This window comes from Heloderma suspectum, chromosome 2 (genome assembly GCF_057233095.1).
Source record: "Heloderma suspectum isolate Gila_16-S chromosome 2, 16-S_ref, whole genome shotgun sequence".
Classification (NCBI taxonomy): Eukaryota; Metazoa; Chordata; class Lepidosauria; order Squamata; family Helodermatidae; genus Heloderma; species Heloderma suspectum.
In genome coordinates, this window is record NC_139459.1 from 211,943,639 (window position 1) to 211,970,286 (window position 26,648).

At 48.0% G+C, this 26,648-nt stretch overlaps 1 protein-coding gene across 6 annotated transcripts in view; it reads left to right on the forward strand.

Moving 5' to 3' along the window:
* BAHCC1 (BAH domain and coiled-coil containing 1) overlaps positions 1-26,648 on the forward strand; it is a 108,691-nt gene that overhangs the window by 42,971 nt on the left and 39,072 nt on the right. For 4 of the 6 annotated variants that reach the window (XM_084837607.1, XM_084837608.1, XM_084837606.1 and 1 more), the window contains 4 exons: positions 17,826-18,005; positions 21,928-22,050; positions 23,653-25,335; positions 26,110-26,215. In XM_084837607.1, the coding sequence (XP_084693733.1) occupies positions 17,826-18,005; positions 21,928-22,050; positions 23,653-25,335; positions 26,110-26,215 (2,092 nt within the window). The remainder of the gene's footprint in view (positions 1-17,825; positions 18,006-21,927; positions 22,051-23,652; positions 25,336-26,109; positions 26,216-26,648) is intronic. The other 2 variants (XM_084837609.1, XM_084837610.1) reach the window with 1 other exon arrangement.

Here is a 26,648-nt window from a genome sequence, read left to right on the forward strand (position 1 = left end):
AGCCATCAGGACTAGTAGCCATTGGTAGCCTTTTCCTCCAGGAATTTGTCCAACCCCCTTTAAAAGCCATCCAAATTGGTGGCCATCATTACCTCCTGTGGTAGCAAATCCCATAGTTTAACTATGCACCGTGTGAAGAAGTACTTCCTTTTATCTGTCCTGAAATAAACAAGCGATGGAGCATGTAGGCTTCACACAGCACTCTGTCCCTTTCCCAAAGTAACTTTATTGTTGTTCCCCTGATCTTGCTAACCACCTGTTCCCAGTTTTTCCTTCTTTCTTTTGCCCACCCTGGTTTTTATGGAACAATGTGAACTTTGGAAGAAGAATCAATTGGCTGGTGAGCATATTCAGATTGGCTTACTCTTAATTCAGATTGCAGAATTTGAGTTCCTTATTGCAGAATTTTGAGCTGAGCTCAGCATACAGATAGTGCTGACTACAAGCAGAGACCACTGAAGGGGAGAAGAGGGAAGCAATGGTGTAAAGACAGATCACAATGTTGGTTAGGAGCACACACACACACACACACACACACCGCAATTCATGTTCTGATTTGCTAAAAGACTGGAGACCCCTGATGTCATGGAAGGAGCTGCTGGGCCCAGCTCAGCACACCACGCCTCTGAGCTTAAGGCTGCCTTCGCACGCCTTGATGTGGCCAGGAAGAATTTTGAAATGTACACATCATGCTTCCACGCCAACCTGTGTACAGTCTGAAAAGACCCAGTGAGAGCTCATATCCGATTACAGTTAATTACCTGTAATTCAGGCCAGTTTGAGGCTATTTTTCTCCGGTGTTTGCCACTACTGGCTATTAAGACCAGGCCTTGATTATGGGCCTCACTCAGGCACCCTCTCTGATGAGATTCACAGGCTGGGGAGATGGGGAATGGGAGGTTTCAGGGCAGAGGGAAGCCCCAAGCAGCAGAAGAAAAGTGGATATAATTGGACAGTGCATGTTTGTATTGCATTCAGGTGCTATCTTGTACCACCACCTGTATACACACACCGAGGTCCTAGTGGGAACTGTCAGAATAGGGAGGGTGCCCAGGGAATCTTTATGGCTTGTTTGTTTTGGAAGGGTGAAGGCTTTTCACGTGCCCTTGGACACAGGGGGCTGGCTGCCTAATCTAGAGCTGGGCACAGCACAGCTAGCTGTGCATCTGTGCAGAGAACCTGGGCAGCCTGGCATCAAGCTACGCCAGGGGTACATAATTTAAATTATTAGATGGGTTGCTAACAAGCCTTGTTCACCAACAGACCAGGCCCACAGCTATGCCTCACTTCATATGGCTGGTTTTCTGGGGCAGTCGCTCCCAAATACTGTAGTGCGGAAAGTCAACCAGTCTAATTTGGTTTCCATTTGGGACTTGCCCATTAGTTCCAGCTGGTAGCTTGGAAGTGATGCACCCATAGCTCTTTGTAACATATTGTCACTAGCACTTACTAGTCTGTTACCAGTCTGAATCTGGCAACTTTTCAAAGGCCACCAACAATCCACTTCTGGGTTCCAGGCCCTTCTCCGCTTAGGAATCGTTAGTCTGCATCTGTAGAATTCAGAGGTGAAACCTGAAATGTCTCGACATGACCTGCTTGATCATGTGGGTAATATAAGAGGACTTGTCAAAGGACTAACACTTTGAGTCAAGGTAAGCTCCTGCAGGGCTCAGGCGGTTGCTTGGCTGTGTGTAAATAAGATAGTACCTTGGTCCCAGAAAGTCCAATTAATCACCCCCAAATATTTATATGTCCTATGTCAAGCCCCTAAAATCACAAGTAGCTAAAAGTTGTGAGATTTTAAAAAGTTGATAATTACATATTTCCTTTTTTATTTGCATTTTAAGCCTTTGGGGCAAATGTGTCACTCATTTTTAGACAGTTCTCTGTGGGGGCTAGAACATTCCTTTGATAGTTTTTTTTAATGTTTGTTTTAAAATAAAGCTTCTGTTCTCAAATCACTGATTTGATCATCACTGATCTCGTCTGATCGCGTCAGCTAAGCAGGGTCAGCCCTGCTTAGTACTTGGATGGGAGACCGGCTAGGAATCAGGCTTCCTGCATTGAGCAGGGGGCTGGACTTGATGGTCTTGTAGGCCCCTTCCAACCCTATGATTCTATGACTTCACCTCAAAAAGAACTGCCTTATGGATAAGGTGACCAACTAGCCAGAATTGGCTTCCACCTCCTTAAAAGAGGTATTCAGAATGGCTAGGAGCATTTTCCACCATGCAGTCTTAGGTTTTTGTGTACCTGTGTGTATACTAGTCTCCCAAACTCTGCATATGCTCAGAGGCACTGTCTCCTTAGGTCCATTATAAAAAGAAAAGTGAATCTGGGTGCCTTCACAAAGGAAAATAAATATACTCTACATACGGTTAGAGGCACTTAGCCTGAAGTGCCAGATTTTTTGTAAACCAAAGCAAACAACTGTGTGCAAGGACTGTGTGATGGGTGGTGTATGAAAGCTGCTATTTGGGTTACGCAGTGTATTGGGTATCATGATAGTTCCTGGGTTTGCTAGGGTTTGGGCTCACTGTCCCACCAGATCCTTCTTGATACCAGAATGGGCCAAAACCTTGGGCTGTTCCTGCAGACCTCTTCCATTCTCAGAATGTTCTCAGCTCAAAATAATTGAGCAACTGTAGCCCTAGAGCCAGGTTTTGCCTTCCTCATGCCCACTGGCACAGCCTGCTATAGCCAGTCCCGGACTCATGCTGCGGTATGTCTTAGGGACCAAAGAGTTTGCTTTGAGAGAGACAAACAGCTTCTGCTTGGGCTGAGCATCAAGATGGGCCCAGAAGTTACTGAGCTGCCTTGCTTCTGCTACTAACTCATTAAGGTTCCCTTGGGCCAGCTTTTCCCTTGTTCCGAGCCTTTCTTTCCTTTGCTTCTCGAAAGAAATGGAGAGGAAATACTTTCTATCTACAAAAGGCCGAGAAACTCCCATGTGGTGGTGCACTTTTTGCAGTTGGTGGTTAGGTGACTCGTGCAGGTGGGTCACTTTCCCAGTCTCCCACTTTGTGTAAAAATAGGTTAGCAAAATAGTAGATGCAAAAAATGTTATGTCTTCCTGCCTCACAATGCCATGTGTATACATGGTTGTGGGCAGTGCTTTGAGGATCCTTGAATGTACCTTGATGGGTAGCCCCATCGAGAGCATCTGGGTTAAAATAAATGGAGCAAAGAATAAAAGGAACATGGTGGTCGGAGTCTACTATCGGCCACCCAATCAAGGAGAAGATGAGGATGAAACTTTTGAAAAGCAAATAGCCAAGGTTTCAAGAAAGCATCATGTAGTAGTAATGGGGGACTTCAATTTCCCCAATATTTGTTGGGAGACAAATTCTGCAAAACATGGCCCCTCCAAGAGATTCCTGACTTGTGTTGCTGATAATTTCCTCCTACAGAAAACTGAGGAAGAAACTAGAGGACTGGCTATCCTTGACTTGATCCTAACCAACAGAGATGACTTAGTGGATAAAGTAGCAGTTATAGGAACTCTGGGGGAAAGTGACCATGTTATACTTGAGTTCTTGGTTCTAAAGGAAGCAAAAGCTGAGTGTAGCCAAACGCGTACCCTGGATTTTAGGAAAGCTGATTTTAATAAACTCAGAACAATTATAAGTAAGGTCCCATGGCAAGCGACTCTAACAAGAAAAGGAGTCCAAGGTGGGAGTTTTTAAAAAAGGAAATTCTCAAGGCACAATTACAAACAGTTCCAACAAGAAAAAAGGTGGAACACAATGGAAGAAGCCAATGTGGCTTCACAGAAAGAGATGACTTGAAAACAAAAAAGGACGCATACAGGAAGTGGAAAGAAGGCCAAGCTACAAAGGAAGAGTACAGGCAGGTAGCACAGAATTGCAGGGATGGCATCAGGAAGGCTAAAGCTGAGAACGAGTTGAGGTTAGCGAGGGATGGTAAAAGCAACAAAAAGGCTTTCTTCAGATACATGCATAGTAAAAGACAGAGGAAAGAAATGGTGGTTCAACTATTAAATAAGGATGGCAAAATGATAACAGATGACAAGGAAAAGGCAGAAGTGCTCAATTCCTATTTCGGCTCAGTCTTCTTCCAAAAGAGGGTCTATGACCCCCCTGGCAAAGGCAAAGTGCAGGCTGAAGGGGCAGGATTGCAGCTTGAGATCGATAGGCATATGGTCAAGGAACACCTAATTACTTTGAATGAGTTCCCATCTCCAGGGCCAGATGAACTGCATCCTAGAATAATAAAGGAACTGGCAGAAGAACTCTCAGAACCGCTGTCTGTTCTCTTTGAGAAATCATGGAGGATGGGTGAAGTGCCAGATGACTGGAGGAAGGCTAATGTTGTCCCTATCTTCAAAAAGGGTAAAAAGGAGGAACCTGGGAACTACAGACCAGTCAGTCTGACATCAATCCCTGGGAAAATTCTGGAGCAGATGATAAAGCAATCCATCTGGAAGCAGCTTGAAAACAATGCAGTGATTACTCGAAGCCAACATGGATTTGTCAAGAACAAGTCCTGCCAGACAAATCTGATCTCATTTTTTGATCAGGTAACCTCCCTTGTGGACTGTGGGAATGCTGTGGACATCATATACCTTGACTTCAGCAAAGCTTTCGACAAAGTGCCCCATGATATCCTGATTAACAAACTAGCTCAAAGTGGGCTAGATTAAACAACGATCCGGTGGATCCACAGTTGGCTACAGAATCGGACTCAAAGAGGACTTATCAATGGGACCTTCTCAAACTGGGGAGAGGTAATGAGCAGGGTACCGCAGGGCTCAGTCCTGGGCCCAGTGCTCTTCAACACTGTTATTAATGACTTGCAGGGAATGCTGATCAAATTTGCAGATGACACAATATTGGGCAGGATAGCTAATACCCTGGAAGACAGAAACAAAATTCAAAGTGATCTTGATAGGCTGGAGTGCTGGGCAGAAAACAACAGAATGACATTTAACAGGGATAAATGCCAAGTTCTGCACCTAGGAAAAAGAAACCAAATGCACAGTTACAAGATGGGGGATACATGGCTCAACAACACTACAAGCGAGAAGGATCTTGGAATTGTTGTAGATGAATATGAGCCGAATATGAGCCAACAATGTGATGTGGCTGCAAAAAAGGCAACTGCTATTTTGGGCTGCATGAATAGAAGTATAGCTTCCAAATCCCAGGAAGTACTAGTTCCCCTCTACTCGGCACTGCTTAGGCCTCATCTGGAGTACTGTGTCCAGTTGTGGGCACCGCACTTTAAGAAGGATGCAGACAAACTGGACAGGGTTCAGAGGAGGGCAACAAAGATTATCAGAGGACTGAAAATAAAGCCCAATGAAGAGAGACTGAAAGAACTGGGCATGTTTAGCCTTGAGAAGAGAAGACTGAGGGGAAATATGATAGCACTCTTCAAGTACTTGAAAGGTTGTCACAGAGAAGAAGGCCAGGATCTCTTCTTGATCATCCCAGAGTGCAGGACACGGAATAATGGGCTCAAATGACAGGAAGCCAGATTCCGGCTGAACAGGAGGAAAAACTTCCTGACTGTTAGAGCAATACGACAATGGAACCAATTCCCTAGGGCGGTGGTGGGCTCTCCCACACTGGAGGCATTCAAGATGAAGCTGGACAGCCATCTGTCAGGGATGCTCTGACTTGGATTCCTGCATTGAGCAGGAGGTTGGACTCGACGGCCTTATAGGCCCCTTCCAACCCTACTGTTCTATGATTCTATGATACCTAAGCATGAGTGTATGCCATGCATAAATGGGATGTATTTTGTTTTATATCTTTGTGTTTCTGGGTTTGTGCTTCTTATCTATGGCTATGTTCAGTTCTTACCTGTTTAGCAGCATGCATCTGAACGTAGTCTCCATATCCTTCTTGCCAGTGTTGTATGTACATTCGCACAGGTGGCTGGCTATGCTCCTGGTTTTGCATTCATGGACATGGTTTTGGGGTGTGTATGTTCATTGTGAAGGTGCAGCAGGAAATATGCATGAATGCACCATGTCTTTGAGCCAGGAAATGTGCACTGAATAATCTGTGAAGGGTTTAATCTGGGCCAGGCTATGCCAGGGTCTAGCTCCACAAACTATTTTCAGTGCTGGAGCTCAGCACTAACATGTGAAACAATAGTGCGTCTGAAGATGTGCAGAGTGCCTACAACCTCTAAACACAGCACACACCTGGGATTAATGAGAAAAGTTTCCATCACTCAGAGGGTGCAGTTTCCAGGCAGGCATGAGCCTCAACAAGTCTCATGTCAGAAATGAAGTACTCAATTTATGTAGGTGTGTGTGTGTGGGGAAAGTATGCATGAATCTTCTTCCTCTGAGCTTGATCTATAAGAGTGTCTGTGAATCTGTTGCAGCTCTAGTCATGGAACGTCTCTCTCTCGAACTGCCAGAAATCCTGTTGTTAAGGTCGGAAGAGCTTTGGCTTAATCTCTAGGTGAGGGCAAGGATGGTGATGGCCATTGCATTTGCAGTTCATTGAGCCTGGAGCTGAGGGTTATTTTTGAGCCAGTTCTAGCTGCCGAAGCTTTTCCCAGCAAAGCTGGTCTGGGCCAGGCCTCTCCCACAAAACTTGGCTTCCTCCTCCAGCCACTGAAATCTGACTGGGAGCTGCACAGATGTTTGTCTGAGTATTTCCCGCATCGCCTCTAGGGCTGGGGCTGGGTGAGGCCTCCTCCACATGCCTGTTCTGGCTCAGCCTGTGTGACCTGCATCCTGGGCTCTGCTACAGCTTTCCAGCCACCAGAATAGCTCATTCCCTTTCCGGTATTGGAGCATGAGCCTGAAACAGAAGCGGGAAAGCCACAGGTGGTTGTGGGTTTCAGCTCTACCAGTTCCAGTCCATCATAGTGTGGCTGAGTGTGCACGGGTGCACGTGCACACATTTGCACAATGTTCGATGTGGGCTTCCGCAGTTCAATCCATATCCCTCTTTCTCCTTGCTCTCATTTCCACTCCCCGCTGTTCTGCTCAGGCATGCCTCCCTGCTTCTGCCTCACTTCTAGATTTCCCCCATCTCCAGCTCTTTCCAGGCCCAGGTCAAGGCCCATCTGCTCTCCAAGCCTCATATACTTTTGCCACATCCCTCAGGATCAACCTGTAGATTCACTGCCTGCTACCTCTCAACACAATTCAAGTGGTTTTTGAAACGGAGCTGGATAATACTTAATAGTATTATGACTATTATTAAAACTACCCTTTTGAATATGGATGGAGCTCAGGCACCTACTCTGTCACCTACTAGTACTTTTCAAGTTTAAACAAATAAAACAAAACCTTTCCTTCCTCCTGGTGTTTGATTAGGTTAGAGGCATATGAGTTGCGTGGAATGTGTGTATGTGCTGTATGCTGCAAAGTGATGCTTTATATATTTGTGGATGAACTGCCATTTCAATGGTCTGAAATCAGCAATTGCATTTATAACCAATTTTGCTCCCTGTATACCCAGGAGGCAGAATTACTCATTCTTTCATTTCTTCTTCTGCCAGAATTGTTGTTTTGTAATGGAAAAGCTTGGTCTAGTGAAAGATGGGCGTTACCTGTTTTATATTTCCATTTGGCAATACCTTTGTCAATGTGTAAGAGAGGGGTGGGCAACTTGTGGCCCTCCAGATGATGTTGGACTGCAACTCCCATCAGCCGTTGTCCAGTACAGCCAATAGTGAGAGATGACTGAGGAACACAGGAAGCTGCCTTATCCTGAGTCAGACCCTTGGTCCATCTAGCCCAGTATTGTCAATGCTGACTAGCAACGGCTCTCCAGGGTTTCAGGCAGGAGTTTTTTCCAGCCTTACCTGGAGATGCTGGTGATCGAATCCAGGACCTTCTGCATGCAAAGCATGTGCCCTGTCACACTGAGCCATGGCCCTTCCCTCAATGGAGCAATGAGGTAGATGCACCTTGAGGCTCGCAGAAAGCAGATGGGGGCTGGCTGAGTTCTTGGGCACTAGTCAGTACCTTGCCGATACCCACGGCAACAGGGCAGGAATGAATGGCTGCTGTTTACTGCAATAATGGCAATCAAGGCAGCTGCCTGTGTAAGCCAGGCCAGCTCCATGGAGAATGTCTGTGCGTGTTTGAATGGATGCTTCTGGGACTGATGCAGTTGCCTGGGTAACATGGAGCAAATGGGGCCAACCTGGGCTTAGTCTCCTGTTCACTAACGATCTGGCCACAGTGGTGGTGTCCCTTCCCTTTTTGGCAGAAGCCTCATTAGGGCTGCCAAACTGGAGTTACAAAATAAGGAACGTTCTGGAGCAATGGTGTCTGAAATGATGGATATCTGGGGGGCAGGGTTGCGACAGGATGGTGGGGGAGATGGTTGTGGTGATGAAGGGTATTTCCTCTAAAATAAAGGGCATCTGGCACCCATAGGATTCAACAGCTCGTAGCCTATTAGATAACTTTATCTGAGCCTTGATGCAAATTAGCTGCTGCCCTTTCATACACAGTGCAGAAGCTGAGTTGTTTGTTAGATCTTGAAGCCAAGACGTCCTAATATCTCTTTCTTGCACCAAAGTTATGGCAGCCTCCTCCTCTCACCTGCTATGTGATCTTCACTCAAGTTCTTCACACAGCAGAGACAGGACAGCAGAAAGGCCACAGCTGGACTGAGAGGCACCGACTCAGGGTGTAGCAGCCATGTGGTTTGGGAGCAGAAGAACAGGGCATTGTAGACTCCTGCCCTGAAAAGATGAGAAGCCAGGAGGGATGGGGTCCAGTGACATCTGGGCAGTTTTAACTCGGAGGCACCAATGGGATTAAATCTTTGGGGTCAAAGTTGAAGGGTGTTAGCATAGCTGTGAATAATGAGAAGGAACCGAGGGGGCACGGATGCAGTGAAGGGTGGGTCAGGCTAAGGAGCTGGCACTAAGGGACACTAGCCTTGGCTTGACATCTTGCTGTTACCCAGTCTGGAATTGATGGCTTTGGATTCAATATGATTCACTGGAGGCTCCACTGATTCACAACGGCAGATTCTTAGGTGTGGTTAGCATAATGTATCCATTACAAACCAGCTGAAAAGGGTGGGCAGGGCTTGTCAGAACACTATACCCACCTCAGAGGAAGCTCCCTTCCTTGGTCTAGCTACAGAAGATGGCTGGTTGCCTGTCCTGAAACACCTTCTGCTTAGGGAGAGGGAGTGTTGCTCCCTCGCTTGGATGGGATTGGCAGGTCTCTGCCGCCAAGCAGTGCACACCCAGCAGGCACTTTTCCACTGGGCTGCGCACAGCTTAACTAGTGAACCGGCACTTGGTGGCATTCTCTTGGCTGCACACCTTTCCATTCAGCAGAAATGTCAAGAATCTCCAGGATCAAAAGAGTCTGCAACAATTTGTGGTTAGTAAAGGCCTGTCTGCCCTGGAAGAGAAGCCACCAGCACATGTCTGTGAACTTAATTCCACATGGGAATGGGGGTGTGGGCACCATTTTCCAGCCCTAAAAAAAAAAAGGTACTTTCTGCTCCTTGCAAGTAGAAATTGGTCACATGCATGTCAAAATCAGGCAACTGTGCTGAGATCCTTTCTGAGCCTTCCAAACAAAAGTTGAACTTCCTCTCCCACAGCTGAGCTGAGTGTCACATCCACTATTATTTGGCCACTTTTGGATGGGGCGGGGGGGGGGGGCGCGACACACCCTGTCCACATTATGCAGTTTGAGGGCCTTTCAGCACTGCCTTTCAGAGGAGTGGCACTACAATTCAGGGTCTCCCCAGTAAGATAGAGGGGCAAGGAGAGGAAGAGTTGCTGATTGTCTTTGTGCATTTGAAAGTTGGCTTTGAGCTAAGTTGTTGATGATTGCCAGGATGAGTGCTTAATTTCCAGGACCTATTTTCAGTGTTAGGACTCAGCTCTAGAACATCTGAAGTCTAGAAAAGTGTGCCACAGATGAGGCCCAGTGAATGGGCTGGGAACACCAGATAACGAGGTTGCATTCTGAAGCTAGCAAGTGTAAACTTGATCAGCAATCTGGATGGGAGATCACTGGAAGCCTCATATAACAGCAGGGCACATATGATACATAAATATATGTAATGTGTGCATCTAATAAATAACTAAAGAAGAAGAAAAGAGTGCCGCTGAATTTGTGCAAAGTGGTTTTTCCTCCTCATCAACAAAACACATCCAATAACCATACATCTAGGTTATTGCAGCAATGTCTTTTTTTCTTCTTTTTTTCATAGAAGAAAGCTCAGCGATCCAGACTGGGACACTAATGGGAGGGTTGGGGTCTTTAACCCTTTGCCCGCCCCCCACACACAGTCCCAATCAAAATCAGGGGACCTGCAACTGCAATTTACATTGCCCCAAAACTATATAATGGCCCGTTGGATTGGGTGCTGTTTTATTCGGTAATTTTTGGTGTGTTTTTGTGTGTTTTAATGTATTTTTATTATTGTTTTAAACTACTTTTTAAAGAGTAATGTTTTTTATGATTGATAGCTGCCTTGAGTGCCATTTTCTTGGTGGAAAGGCGGGATATAAATCGAATACATAAACAATAAAATTACACATTCAAATAAATGGATAAGTTCGGGGCAATGTAAATTGCAGGCCGCTTCCCTGCATCCAGAACGGGACTACAGCAGGGGGCAAGGGTTTAAACCCCACTACCACACCACGGGGCCCGCGGTGGCTTAGTGGTTAAGACGCTGAACTGCAGACCGGAAGGTCGGCAGGACAGCAGTTCAAGACCCAAGTGCCGCATGACGGAGTGAGCTCCCGTCTTCAGTCCCAGCTCCTGCCAACCTAGCAGTTCAAAAGCAAGAAATTGCAAGTAGATAAATAGGTACCGCTTTGGCGGGAAAGGGAACAGCGTTCCGTGCACCTCGGTGTTCAGTCATGCCAGCCACATGACCATGGAAGCATCTTTGGACAGCACTGGCTCTTCAGCTTAGAACTGGAGATGAGCACCACCCCCTAGAGTCGGACACCACCAGCTGGGGAGACCTTTTTTTTTTACCACACCACACTAGGATCCTAATCCAGATCGGGTTCCCTGTCCTTACTTTTGAATAAAGAAGGGAAGAAGTGTACTTCCTTCCAAGATGCTCTTGGCTAAAGAACTCTGTTGCCCCCCTAACAGCTGCTCCAGCCTGCATACACACTCACTGGGGGAAGGGCAATAGTCCCCTTTTCCCTCCCTTGTCTCCTTACTCTGACATCATGAATGAATTTATGGTAATTCTTGCCCAGTGGTAAAAGGGGGAAAGGTTTTTGGTTTTTCTTTCTTAAGGTGGAAATTCCCATTTCCTGCCACTCATTGAACGGCTGGGAAAACAGCACAGCCCAATTTTTCCACATACAGTGTTGGATGGCATTCCTCCCAGTCCTAATGGTTTGCTTGCTAAGACATTTGGATCCCATCTGCTTCTATAAGGATTTTATTAGGATTCAGATTATTAGTTTTCCTGGCTTCCAATGGTCAGAGAGGAGTGAAAAACCCCTATGGAGGGGAACTCGGAGCATGCTGGTCTATTGAAACCACAAGAGAGCTTGAAGCAATGGAAAAACATGGGAAAAGGTTGCTCTCTCAGCCTTTCTTGTGTTGTTAAGTGAATGTTCCTCTCCTAGACATGTCTTTTTCTGCCTCTCTTGTCCACGTCTTGTAATGAACCCATTATGTAAAGCAAACTGAATTTCAAGAATTTAGTGGGATTGGATCTGGAATTCTATTCAATACTGGCAAACTTTACAGTCAACGATTTCTGTATGTGAAACTTCCTACTTTATTAGTTGACTGATGCAGCACTTCTTAAAGTATTGAATTCCAGGGCAGTTGTGGATGGGTCAGTGGGTGGGTGGGATGCAGGAAAAAGGAGCAAATCTATTCAGGCCTCAAGCACAACAGGCCCCCCAATCAAGATTTCCCCCCTCTTTGGAAAACTGTATACTGTGAGCTCAGGAGAGGAACTTGACCCCTCTCAGACCCACTCACTCACTCAGACATGCATACATACATACATACATACCTATGTATGTTGTAGTATTGTTAGGATCACTGCACTGAGCAGGAGAAGACCCCACTTGGCTTGCTTTTGTGTCTTCAGCAGCAACTTGACCTGCAGAAATCAGCAGGTGAAGGCAAGGCTCTTGTGGAAATGAGCATTCGCACTTGTTAATTAATGTTTGTGGATCAAGAAGTTAAAAGCACAGGAGTAGAAGCTAGCAAAACACTTGGAAACCCTCTGTATCAGTAGTGTTGCCAGGTCCCCCCAGCCCCTGTAACATAAAGTTGCATAGAAAGGAGGATTTTATCAGATGTGGCTTTTCCCCGTTACAGTAACTGTAATAGGAGCAACAAACCTGTGAATTACTGATCATTTGAGTTAGTAAACCAGGAAAACAGAATCAGAACCACAGGTGAGCTGAAGAGGAGGTGGAGTCTCAAAATGCTTGAGGCATGAATATAAAAAGCCCAACATAGTTTGGATTATACCTTCTTCAGGGGTAAAGAATACCTTGCCACAGCCTTTCCTTAGGGCAACTTTCCCCAACTTGGTGCCTTCCAGATGTGCTGGGCTCCACCTCCCAGTGTTCCCCCAGCTGGCCATGGGGGAATGCTGGGAGATGTAGTCCAACACATCTAGAAGGCACCAAGTTGGGAGAGGCTGCCTTAGGGCATCACATCTCGGAAGTTGTGTTTGACTTTCTTTCTTTCTTTCTGTTTGTTTATTTATTTATTTAGGCTCAGATTAATTGGGAGGAGGGAGTTGCCTGGTGCTGGACTTCTAGTTCATGGGAGCCAGGGGCTCCAAAGAGAGTGTGAGAGGTTTGGCTGGGGATGCTGTTTGGGGAGGGGGTGGGAAGCTGGCGAGGGGCTGATCAGCTGCAGAGTCAGGGGAGCAGAGCCTGCCAGCAGTTTGTGACTCACAGGCTGGGAAATGCTGGCAAGCGTGAGAGAGCCGAGGCAGGGGGCCCTGTTCTCAGGGAGATGAGAGCCAAGAGCCTGCATTATGGCTTCTCAAATCAGCCTGCTCTGGAAACGGCAACTGCCCCCATGCCAGGCCCAACTGTTCCTCTCCTTCCTATTTATCTGGTTTCCTTGGAGCTCGACCTGAAAGGGCAACTGTTTTGCCCCAAGATGGCATCAGGTTTTCAGGGTCTGATGCAAGGGGGAGGTTTATTTTCAGTAATGCAACCCGGGCTGTCTGAGGCCTGGAAGTACAACCCATATACTACACAGCTGGAGGCAGGGAGCAGCAGAGAGAAAAGTAGCAGCTGCAGCTGTCTGAAATGGCACTGACCAGTTAAATGGGGAGCTGTGAGACATGGAGCGCTGTGTGGTCTGAGACGGTGGTGGGGCCAAGTGGGTGGAGCCGCTGGGACTACATCACTATGAGCTCCCTGATTTGAAGCTATGAGTACAGATAGGGCAGCTTTTTGAAGAGGATGACTGCGCAGCATAACACCAGAGCCGGGGCTAGTGTTGATCTTTGCATACTCATTGTATCGCTAGATGCTTGATAGGATAGCAAGGAAGGAGGACCTGGGCTAGGTATAGGAGCCTCCTACAAACAAGCTATTTGTAACTCCCTGTCCTACAGTTTTGCCTGAAGTCCATATAAAGTAGGCATGTATATATGGATGTTCCTATTGCCATTAGGCTCTCACCGTTCTGTGAGCGCCAAGATTGAAAGAAGAAAGGCTGGTGTTGATGGCTTGACTTATGGGCTGTTTTAAGGGCGCTTCCAGACTAGGTGTTCACTCTGGAATAGCCATGCTTTGTTCATGACCATTGCATTACGTCATCAATGTAAAATCATTGTTCTCCTGTGTTTCCTCTGTAGTTCTTCCATCTCTCTTAAGAATGCAATCCACCCCACAACTTTTTTGGGAAGAGGAGTGTAATCTCCACAGGTGTAGATTGCCGTAGTGATACTTCCTTGTCTTTTGAAATAAGTGTGGTTTTGACATGGGCAGTAATGTATCAGGCAGGTGAACCTGTTGCATATCTGCACAGTATTGCTTAAATTAAAAGGCATGTTAGCACATACTTTAAAACTGATTGTTAAAAACCCCATGCTACTTTTCTGCTCTGTGCCATTTTAAATCTTTGTTAATCTGAAGGGCAGGGGGCAATATTTTAACAAGTGCTAGATCACTTTTTACAGTGCAGTCCTATACTTGTTTATTTGGAACTATGGCCTATTGAGTTCAGTGGGATTTATTCCCTCTCTACTTGTAAAAAACAACCCAACCACTATGAAAGTGATCACACACTAGTGCCTAAATATAAAAAAGGCACTTTAGTACAAATTAAAGAATGGCTTTAATAAACTGATAGAGAAAGGTGATTTTAACAATGCCATGCTTAGAATTGTCCCTTCTCCACCTACACTGATATGTCATGCCTACACATGTGGATGAAACATAACAGGATGGATAGACACACCAAAAATGCTATACCTCCCCTTCCAAAGCGTGGAAAGCAAACTGCGATTCCGCATGTAGCTTACTACAAAACCACAGAAACAAACTAGGCAGCCCTCTAGGGTGCCAAAATTCTAGGATCACTTCCTTATCAGCTGGCTTGATATCTTCTACATTCTAGGGCGCACTATCGAGAGCTGTCAGGGGGCATATACACACAGTTGTAAAGGGGAGGAAGTAAAGAAGTTACAGGTATTAAAATAAAAATAAACAAATAGTATCTCAGTCATTAAATGTTATTGTCATGCTGCTCAACATATCAATAATAAGGTACAAGGTAGGGCAGCAAAACTTTAATTTGGCTAGTATTGCAAATAAAATTTGGTTTGGCTCTGGATTGTTTCAAAGACTGGAGGACTGTATCCTTTGAAGGCATGCAAAGATAGAGTGTGGGTCCTTTCAGCAGCACAGCCACTCATAGATTCTGAGCAGCTTCAGATGTTCCAACAAGGGGTGTGTGTGTGTATGTGTGTCTGTGGGGTGGGGAGAGGGTAGGCATAGCTGGGCACCTGCCAAGAGCCCACACTCCAGGAGGGCCCACTGATAAAAGTCCCCTGGATATGCTCCTTCTCTTTACCATTGCAACCTGCTCGTTCACCTGCCTCTTGCTCTGGCCCAGACAACAGCGGTGGTGAGAAGAAGGAACAGTTGATGCCACTGCCTCCTTGCTCACTGGCTCAGTGCCTGCCTAGCAAGCAAGCGATAGCAAAGATGAGAAAGAGGATGAGGAGCAATAGCAGCTGGTGACAATGGCACTCAGAAGGTAGACTCACAATGGGAGGGGTCCATTGAGGATGTCTTGCCCAAGAGCCCTGCAAAATCTGGAGCCGGTGCTGTTTGCAGGGCATGATAAATGGTGTGGGGGTCACCCTGGCATGGATGCAAAAGCCAGTGAGACTGCTTTATAAAGCAATTTAATTTTGGAGCTGTGGGGTGGATAATAAAATTGATAGAGGTGGGGAATTCTGGCAACAAATGATCCAAGTGTCCTGAGAAGGAGGGAGTTCTGTTTGCTTCCTTCTGAGCATTCTAAAGGCCTCAAAACTAGATGCCCTTAGAGGAAGGAAGCCTGGGTTCCTGGTTAGCAGTCCTAAATCCATTCTGAGATTCAACAACTCCACAGGGATCTCTTTAGTCCTCACTAGTGCATATGTGGCCTATAGGAGAGCCTGCAGCTCTGGGTTCTCAGAGCCCCCTTTGGATACTTTCCCCACACCCTGAGATCAGACTTAGCCCCTTCACAATGTCCAGAAAGGGACTTCCGTTGCTAGTGCCCAAACTCCCACCCTGTCCCCAGCTGTGGGGAGTGGCCTTGGCCCTGCCCTTGTAACCACATCCCCACACTCATCGCTGAGGCATCCCAATGGGATTAGCCAGAGAGCGTGGGCTGGCTTAAAGTGAGGAGCACTTCCTGCTTCTTGGCTGGATGCCTCTCCAGGCACTCACCCACGTCAAATACCTAGGGGTAATGACTAAAATGTCCAGGCCCATTGCCCATAGATAGCACACAGCACTATTTGCAGACCTAGCCAGATCCCTCACATAGCCATTTTCCCCTCCTGGTAGGATTGTATACCTTTAACAACTGTGTGATAGACTTTTAGCGGGTGAAGCTTTTCCCAGAATGGAGATAGTGCTGAATATCTGTTTGTTGTGTCACTGCTAAAGGCATAAAGGCCCTGCCAGTAAAGGGGTAACAGTCTACTCATTCATAGCGGGATGTTTTGGCAGAAGTAGGCCTTGCTAGGCTCTAACCTCATATAGTGACTTGGAAGTGGGGAAAATGCAAGGTGGGAGACCAGGTGTACTTGCAACAAGGAATGTCCTGCCCCCAGCAGGAGCTAGCACAGCAGCCACTGCTTTAACAGCCAAACATCTTCCAAAGCTGCCATTGTATAATATAGTCACTTGCCATCACACAAGGTAGATACCCTAGTGATCAATAGATACAGGAGACCCAGATGGCAACTCTACATTAGGGGTATTTCCTAGAGACACTGTTCTGTAGTAACCCAGAGTTGGTTCCGACAATAAATTGGAGGCTCACATAAGTAGTCTGCTTGTATGAGTAATGTAATATGGGAGTGCATTAAATCTCCTGCTCCTTTCCATGAACTGCATTCTTTTCACTGAAGGGACTAGACAATCTCACATGAGTTCACTGTACCCATGTCGCACTGCGCGTATGTGTACAGACTGCTTGCATGAGCAGTGCCGGTGCATACACCGACCTCCGCTGTCTGCTCAGAAGCAACTCTCATATGTCTAGTTAGTGTGACAAAACATAGGAGCTGCATTAAGGTTTGCTGCACTGGGGAAGTGGGTTCAGGATGAGTAGGTGACTGCAACAGGGAGACCCAAAGCACTGCAGAATCAGGCAGGGGCTGCTTGCCAAATTTGCAGGCCCAATTGTCTGTGAGTTAAGCAAGAAACTTCATTACCAGAGATTCACGGATTCAGAATATTGAAAGGGGATCCTTCCCCACCCCGTTTTTCTAATGCATGTGTGCAGTGTAGTGTTTCTATATTATGGCTTCACAGTTTCTGTGTTTAGGTTTACACTGTATTTGTAATTTCTGAATATATCTTTGCTTTGCCTCAATTCTGTTAATCTCTGGATGGTTGGTACTGGACATGGAAACAGAGCAGTTCAATACGCTGCATGTGGGTTGCTCTTGTTTGTTCACCCCCCAGGGCTTGCACTGGTTTTGAGCTGATGCACGAGTGCTGACAAGGCCACAGACATATATACCAAAGGGTTCTGTATGTGTGCCAGCTACCACCCAGGTTTCAAGGCCCAGTGACACATATACCCACAATCATTTGTTTCCTCATCAGCTTGGGTATGTACATTGCTATATTAATAGCAAAGGGTAATCTCAGACTGTGCTTACATGTAGGTGCCACTCTCAGAAGACATATCCAGGTGTGATTCCCAAAGGTCATCCATAGATGTTCCCATTAATACCAACTCCTTCCCTGATGTAGACAGCAGGCAGATAATAAGTGCCCATCAGAGCTGGCACATCGAGTAGGAAACTGTTTATGCATCTAGACACTGTGTGTGAAGGCACGTAGGTGGGCCCATACATCTGCTGAAAGTGTTTTCTTCTCTCTGCAAGCCTGGTGTCTGGGACAAACATTCCAATGAATCAGGATTTTTAGTAGATTGGGTTTAGGTAGGATTTTAAACAAAACTTCTATGTGGTGTTATACAAATTTTGCTTCTAGATTTATTTGTATGGATTTTATTGGCAAAGGAATGCCATGGGCACGGTAACCAATCAAAATGAATGAATTAAATGCTCACCATTGTGGGGAGGCTGCTGAGCTTCACACTGTCCTGACACGCTTTTCTCTCTCTCTCTCTCTCTGTTTTGTGCACCCAGCAGGAAGCGGGTTGATGGGAAACTCCCCTGCCTCATCCTTTATGGGCAGCTTTCTGAGCAGCAGCTTGGGCTCAGCAGCACCGCCGCACCCCACAGGCCCTGCATCATCCCCATCAGAACAGGCCTTCCGTGGCCCCCACTCCGGCACCTCCCAGATTTGGTTCTCACATTCCCATGAAGGTAAAGAGGATTGGTGGAGGCACTCAACCTGCCTCAGTGGGGCGGTGCAACTGCTGAATGTACAGAGCATTCCATGGAAAAGAGGGGGCAGATGTCCTGCGAGCCTATCAGGCCTGTTTGTGTTCACCTCTCCTCCACAATCCAAATAAGAAGCCTAAGGAGCTAAAATTCTGTGCTTTGACTATTCACATTCTGCTAACAGAATATATTCTGAGAATTCATACCTCTAAATGTGCTATGTGCCTGTGTAATTTTCGAAAATACAAGTCTTGTAATGACAAGACATAATGTATGGCAGGGGTGGGCAACTTGTGGCTGTAGATTTTAGGTCTACAATTTCCATCATCCTTCACCATTGGCTATGATGGCTAAGGCTGTTGGGAGTTGTAGGCCAAAAGTCTGGAGAGCCACACGTTTACATCCCTTGATGAATGGGTACAGGTCAGCAGGGATTTTTGACTAGGGAGAACATAACTGCAGGCTGTTAAGGGAGGCATGGGTAGACATGCAGGGTATAAAAGGTCCACCTCTCATGACACTGGAGCTTCTTGCAGATAATGCCCGACCATCTTCATACTCATTGTCTAAACCATGAGGACTAGAAAAATGCTTTCTAAAAAGTCAGCCGAGATTCTGTGCCAGGCACCAGAATCCATGCAATATTCTGTACATGTAGAATTAGAGAAGACAAATAGCCCTGACTGAGGAGATCCCTTTACTTGTGAAAGAAGATAAAGGGCCAAGAAAACCAGCCTCATTAGTGTTGAGCTCAATTTCATATTGCTGTACCCTTATTCCCAGGAAGAAGGGTGGGGGGAGGTGCCAGAGAGGGAAGTTCTAGCATAGGGGACAGGGATAACAAGTCCCAAATGCTTGAAACTGGTTGCCCTCGATGGGGGCGTTGGATAGCAGGGAGACATTCCAGTGGGTCTCTACAATGCTGGCTCTCCCCCATCACCATCCTCTGGCCACAAAACATGACACTGCTCCTGTTTAAACTGTTTTAACATTCCCCTTTTAGCTTCAGGAATTCCCCCAAAATGTTCCAAACAGCCTCCCTGCTTTTGCTTTTTTAAAAAGAGACCTTTGGGCAAAGAGTTTGGATAAGGGAAGTTTGCCACACGCCTGACCCAGTCTAGAAAACTGGGTGCTTCCCCTTCCGCAGCTCCGTCACTGCCCCTCCCTCCTTCCCGTCCCCAAACCTCCCGCTGTTGCAGTCCTGAATTCCACTCCCATCCAATGGCCTTCAGCCTCTCAAAGGCAGTTGCTCGGATCATCCCACTCTGAGCTTGGCAGTGGACATGCAAGGTCTGTCCGTGGGTTTCGTCGTGGCCCCGGGAGCGCCTAGGCCCCAGCCTGCGGGCTCCCAAACCGCAGCTCTCCCTGACCCCTGCTATCCCATTGCAGCTGTGCTGGGAGGCTGGCTGTGCAGCCTGGTCGTCCCCTCCCGCCCCGGCCCAGCTGTTCTTGCGCTGCATCGTGCGTGCGCGCTCTCTCGCTGTCCTGTGGCGACTGGCTCTCGCTGTGCCTTTCCCCGACTGCCTTCCTCCCCTCCCTGCGAGATGCAGAAAGTTAAAGTGTGAGCGGCAAGGTGCTGCTGGCACCGAGCCCTGGCAACCAGCCCGACTGCTAGCTTGAGCGGCTGCCAGCTGGCTTCCGGCATGCCGGGGCTGTTGGGGGCGGGGGGCGGGCGACGCTGCCGGCCGGCATCATGCTGACGGGCGGCCTGTCCGGGGGGTGGGGGTGGGAGTGGGGGTGGGGCAGCAGGGCTGAAAGTGCTGGTGTGCGGCTGACTGGGGAGATTAGCTGGGCAGACGCAGGCAGGGCTGGCTCTTCCTCCTCCTGCAAAGAGCCATCGAGAGGAATCAAACGGACAATAGGAAAGTCGGACAAGGGAGCGAGGGAGTTTTGTGAGTTGGCCGGAGGCTTCGGTGCTTTTTGCCACCCCTCCGGTCCTGGCCTTGGGAACATCTGAGTCATAAACGCGAGGAGCTTGGAAAATCTTTTCTTTGGATTCAGCTATGTGCCCTGTCTGAGGAGATGTCACTCAGGATTATTTAGGCTAGCTCTAACTATTAGTCCTTCATACAGTGGCATATATTTATATATTTGTTTTTAATACGCAAAGTATTTTCCTTTCCTATTTTTAGGCCTTGCACTATATTAAGAAGGCAGCCATGTACTTATCAATATAGTTCAACATCCCTTAAAAATGTTACTATCCTGTCTCTCTCAATGCATGCAATCCCCAAATCAAATATAATTCTCTTGGGGAAATTACCTTTTAATTTTTGAAAAAAATCTTGCTTGTTAAATTGTACCAATATTATCCTATCTTCTTAGCAAACCCTAGTTTGGTGTCTTTCTTTGAGTTCTACAAGAGGCAATTCGGTTTTTTAAGTGGTATAGCAGCAAGCATTTCTATTTTTATTTAGCTTTAGTTTAGTCGTCCCCCCCCTTTTAAATGCATATGGCTTTTACAGTGTTTAGAATATTAGGTAGGTGAGTCAGTCATTTTACAAAGGACAAAGCTGAGGCTGACTTGCATTTATGGTTGAGATACTTATCTGACTCAGGCAGGAAGTCTGTGCATGGAAGAGCTGAAATTGGACTTAGGTCCCCTCAGCCTTAGGATCCAAAACAAAAACCCAGAGCTAGCACTTATTGAGACCACACTTGGCAGTGTCGATAATGCTCACCTTGGCACAGCTATCAAAATGCTTGATTCTCCCTGCCTTTCTCCCAGTAAAATCCTCAGTGGCAGCATTTGATACTTGACCCAGACACAGACTGGCAGGAAGCCAGGAGGATACAATCCTAGTAAAGGTTGTAAAGTCAATGGCTGTGTAGATTTCATGTCTATTTGGTAGTGTTGCACAGGCATGGAATCAGGTATATGGTAGCACCAGGTTATTCAGAATCTTGGTTTTTCGTTTTTATTCTTCAAAGAAACCATGTTTCTAGCCAGTATGGCTGCAGAGAACATCAGAGTAGAACTGAGAGAAGTACTTGCAGTGGTCAGCGTCTGGTTCTTTGGTGACTTCTACAGTTCTTTGTTCTTCCCTCATGGTACTATTAATTGCCCACATGCATTTCCTTTGGGGCATGGTCTCTGTGATGTAGCAAGCAGACGTTTTTCTTTTTCCACCAAACGGTGGGAATAATATTCAAGACATCCTTGCTAGGTTTTATGAAGTATCCAGCAATCCATGTCCATTAGAATTCTCTTGTGTTCATGGAGTAGTAGGGTGTTTTGTTTCTCCTGATCTCCCCCTCCCCACACATACACCTTACCTCTGTCTCTTGCCATCTTCCTTTGGGAGTTTATTCTGCCAAGCTGGCACCAGAGGAGTTTTCTGCTGTAGTGCCAACAATTTTGGACTACCTCCTCGCCTCCTGATCCCCTGCTGCATGAAACCTGGTAATTCCCCCAAAGTGGGCATATCAGTACAGCCAGGGCTGGCCCTACCATTAGGCAGAGTGAGGCAGTTGCCTGAGGCAGCAGATGCTGGGAGGCAGCAGCAAGGTGTTGGAGGAGAGAGCTGTGTGCCAAGCAACTTGCCCTGTGTCCCCTAAGCTAACCTGCGCCTTCAGGTGCAGTGGAAGATGCTGTTCCATTGTCAGTGTTGAAGAAACAGCTCAGTCGGCTTTTGTACATGGAACGGGAGAGGGTGCCATCTTGTTCTTCGCCTCAGGCAGCAAAAAGTCTTGGGCTAGCCCTGAGTATGGCCATAACAAAAATCTGACCTAACAAAGGACTTTGAATCCACCCCGGCAAACTTATTTCGACATATGCAAACTTTTTTCGACATACGCATCTTTCGACCAATTGGACTAAGGGCCCAGCCAGTGACTTGGCTTCATGGCCGCCACTTTGTTGTTGTGACCCTGGCATATCATTCTTCACTGCCTTTTGTTTTAGCTCCAGGTTACCCGAGGTTCTCTGGGAGCTTAGCATCCACTTTTCTTCCCATGAGCCACTTGGATCACCATGGAAACAGCAATGTCCTGTATGGCCAGCATCGTTTCTATGAAAGCCAGAAAGGCAAGTGTTGGAGCTTGGTCAAAATGTGTGGCCTGTGCGTGGGTGTGCCCTCAAAGGGTAGGAGAAACTGTTTGGAAGTATCATCTTACCAAGGGCACAGATTCAGTGGGCAGTTGTACAGAGGGGAGGGGAAAGAGGAAGAGCAAGCCGATTACTCTGTGATTGGAGTGTATCTGATAGTTCTGTCTTCCTACTATGTCTTCCAAGTGGCCCCTGGGCACTTGTCCATTTCAGCCTCTGCTTGACAAGTAGATCTAGGAGGCAGGGGGGCGGATATTTCAGCATGCAGGCAGAGAAGGTTTTATCCTCAGTTTTGGGCCACAGTTTTTCCTGAAAATTTTGAATTGGGAAATTTTCCAGAAGAATTTCCTATGCAAATTAGGCTTATTTGCATAGGGTAGCTTGAATTGGATTTTTTTCTGTTTGCATTGGAAAATGTTCTGATGCCCAAGAAAGTGATTTAGGGAGCAATCCTATGGCTGCTAGTCAGTGGCTAGACAGCCATAGGATATGTGGGTTTCCAGGAACCAACCTCAGAGCCCACACTCCGAGGTCGGTTCCTGAAGAACCAGCCTTTCCCCCCTTCTGCGCTGCCTTGCAGGCAGTGTGGAACAGCCCCACGCACTGCGCTTGGAAGAGGAGTGCAGAGCAGCCAAAACGGGGCGTTCCAGCGCAGGGAAGGCGGAAATACTGGTACGACACATCCTCCTCCCCAGCTCCACCTTCCCATGGCTAGACAACCAGAATCAGCTGTCTAAGCTACAAATGCAGGGCAGGAGAAGCGCGGAGGGGACGATCTCCTCTGCGCTTCTCCTGTCCTGTATTGGATAGGCAGTCACCTCTGAGTTTGGAGGCGGCCACCTATCCCCATAGGATTGTGCCTTTAATGTAGTGTTTTACTTTACCTGTATTTAGTAAACAACAAAGTTTTTTAAAAAGTGCCCCATGCTAATTTTTTTGCCCCAGTTTTCCACAGGTATTTGCCCTGAAATATTTAACAGGGGTGGGGGTGGGGGGAATTAAAGCATACTTAGTGTGATTTAAATGTTATATTATGTAGACATTTTTATTGGAATACTTGTAAAAATTAAAAGACAATAGCATGCACTTCCCTTCCATTGTTTAAATTTAAGAAAAAACAAAGAATTTGTTCAAGGAATGTTTAAGAAAACAATTAACACACTAATAAATTTTAGCAGCCTAAAGGACTATGCATGATATGCTGACAACCACTCATCTGTTTCAACAGAGTTCAGCTCTCTTCCACTGATGTTGTTGGGGCAGCCTCAGTTTTGCTCTCAGTACTTATTAGTTCCATTTCGCAGATATATATGTATTTCAGTGTCATATACGTATTCTCTCTCATACTTACTACTAGGAATAATCACCTGAAGAACATTAATTATAACCTTGAAATTGCCAGCCTTGCCCAGTATTGTATTTGCAACTGGCATCCATTCATAGTTATTAAAGAACCTATGAAATGGGAAATGTTCTCTCACAGGCATGGGCAATGATATTGGCTGGGCTATTAGGGCTGCAACAAAGGGTGTTGTTGTCTGGGTCATCTTTGCCTCCCTAACCACTTGCCTCTTTCTCCAGACAATTTCTATCTGCGAAACCTTCCGGCTCAGCCCACCCTGCTGTCAGCCAATCACAACTTCCCCAGCATTGCCCGGGCAGCACCTGGTCACCCGATTGGCTCCTGCAGCCGGGACCGGGAGGCTGGCCATGGGCAAAAGTGCCACAAGGACTATGAACGCTTTGTGTTGTCCAAGGACAAAGGGGCCAAGGGGGAGGGCAAGGAGCGAGCAGCTGACGATGATGCCAAGGAGCGGCACAAGCTGGTCATGCCTATGACATCAGAGGGGACCTGCAAGGAAGGGGCTCCCCAGCGAGGCTCTTGTGACAACCGGCCCAAGCACCTGCCCTCATGCCTGCTGAGCTCCAAGGTCTTGAATGGTGACTCAGGCAAAGCTGTTCTCCCAAGCTGTGGTGGAGGAATCCTACCACGCCATGCTGGTGCCCAGAGCCGCTGCGCCAAGGAACTCGGCCACCACGAGCCTCCGCAGTCCTACAGCGAGTGCCTGGAGCGACGGCAAATGCTGCACCACTCGGTCTCCTACACTGTCCCATCTAGCCTGCCCGCTGGGCCCCCCGCCCTGAGCACAACAACAGGCAGCTTCCCCTGCCTGCAGCTTCATTCCAGCCCCGACGGGATGTGTCCTCTGCAGGATAAGGCCGGCCGGGAGCTACGAATCAGCGGGGCCACGTTTGTGCCTTCTGTAGGCCACTTGACTGACAAGAGCCGCTCCTTCCAGGTGCCCTCTGAGCCCTGTGAGGGCAAGGAGCGCCCCCACGACGTGGGCCCAGAGCACCCGCCCACCTATGGAAACCACCCATTCTCTCACCTGAAAGCAGAGGGCAAAGCTGAGCGGCGGCTGGATTGGCCACAGAATTCCAGCACCCGCCTCAAAGGCCTGGAGTACCTGAACAGCACTGGCTCTGATGGTCATTTTGGCAGCTTGTCCCACCAGCCTAAGAGTGGGCACTTTGAGATGGTGCCACCTCAGGACTGTGCCCGGCCCAGCCCTCAAGAGACACTGTGTAAACTCAGCCAGTCCTGCTGCACTTTAGACAAGGCCCCCAAGGAGCCACCGACACCCAACACCCAGAAGGTGGCTCGCATCCGCCACCAGCAGCACTTGCAGACAGAGATGGAGCAGGCGGGTGCCCACGCAGAGTCGAAGCGCAAATCCATGGAGCTCAGCTCTTTGGGCTACAATGGGCCACACTTGCCCCCATGGCCGGTGCAGGGCCAGGGCCCTCCTTTGTCCATGGCAGAGGAAAGGAAAGGCTCCTACCTGGACCCTTTCAGCAGCAGCCTTCAGCAGGCCGCCCTCATGACCCAGGGCTCTGTGCTCACCCAGGAGATGCAGACACCCCCAGATGAGGTGTCGGCCATGAAAAACCTGCTGAAATACAGCAACCAAGCACTTATTGTGGGCCAGAAAGCTCCTTTTGTGGGGCTGGGCAGCCTCAAGGGCAGCTGCGCCCACCAGGATGGGGGCAAGTTCCTGGGGGCCAAAGGACAGCAGGAGCTGGAACGTCCAGACTGTGCCCGCAGCAGGGACCACGAGCTGGGCCACGGTGATGGTGAGGTGCGTCAGCCACCAGTGGGCATCGCTGTGGCTGTGGCTCGGCAAAAGGATACACTGAGTCGGCCTGAACCAGCCTATGGATCTAGTTCCAATCGGCAGGGCCGGGCTGCCATGGGCCTCAAAGGTAATGAGCCAAAGAGTGTGAGGCAGTAGGCAGTAGGGGAGCCCATAGTCCTGTAAGGTGCCTTACCCAACCCCGTGCCCTCCAGATGTCTTGGACCACAACTCCCAGCATTCCTGATCATTGGCCATGCTGGCTGGGGCTGGTGGGAGTTGTAGTCCAAAACGTCTGGAGGGCACCAGGTTGGGGGAGGCTGCCATAAGGCTTTAGAAATATCACTCTCTGCCCAGCATCTTCTTTCTGCTCTAATAATTATGTCCCACAGGAGCCCCTCTTTCAGATCTCAAGCCCCCTCCACCCCTTACCCACAGGAAGGGGCTTCAAATGTTAAGGGGCAGGGGGGTAGCATGTGGATGTTGTGGGGTGGGATGCCATGTTGGGGGAGCCATGGGGGGGCTTCTTTGATACATGGAGCCCCTTTCACAGTGACCTGCAGCCACCTGCTAATCAAACCCTGGCTTCCCTCCCCGTTATCCAAGGCCTCTCATTCGAGACTTTTAGCTCCTGACACCCAAGCCAAAGTGGGCCCTGGGCCCCTTTCCTTCCTCCAGGTTCAAATCCCACCTAGCTGCACAGAATGGGAGATGAAAGTAGGAGTGTTATGCTGTGACCTGGTTTCTAGGGCCTCTTCCTCCTCCGCCTCTTCCCCCACTCTCTTCCCCTCCTTGTGTCCCCAGAAGAAAGGCCAGTTCTTGGGGGTGTCCTCCTGTACGTGCTGCCAAAAGGTGTTATTAATCTTGCCTTCACTCTTGCTTTCCCCCATTTCGTTTCTTGCAGCTGGTGCGGCGCGGCCTGTGCATGTCATTGACCTGGATGCTGAGGAGGAACGGAGCCGGCTGTGTGAGGAGCGCCTGGGCCTGGCAGGGAGAGATCTCCTACTCCAGTAAGGGCCCACCCCAACTACAAGGATGGGGTGGGGAGCATAAAAGAATATTGAGCTTGTAATAGTACTTTATGGTTAGGCTGGGCAAGCCTCTTGAAGGCGCGGAACAAAGCCCATCTGTGTGTCGGAAGGGCAGCTGTCACCTGGTGCCATACGTCTTCAAATGGCATTGGTTGTGGGGGGCGGCAGTAGAGGATTCTTCCATCACTGGTCAGGCAGTGGCCCCAGGATGGACCTGTTCTTATGAGAGCCAGGCTTCTTGTTCCAATGGGATCCTACTGCTTCCTGACTGTGAGCACTGATATAGTCCAGGGTGGGCAACTTGTAGCCCCTCCACATGTTTTGGCCTACAACTCCCATCAGCCCTAGCCAGCATAGCCAATGATGGGAATGGCAGGCCAAAGCACCTGAAGGGCCGGAAGGTGCCTGCCCT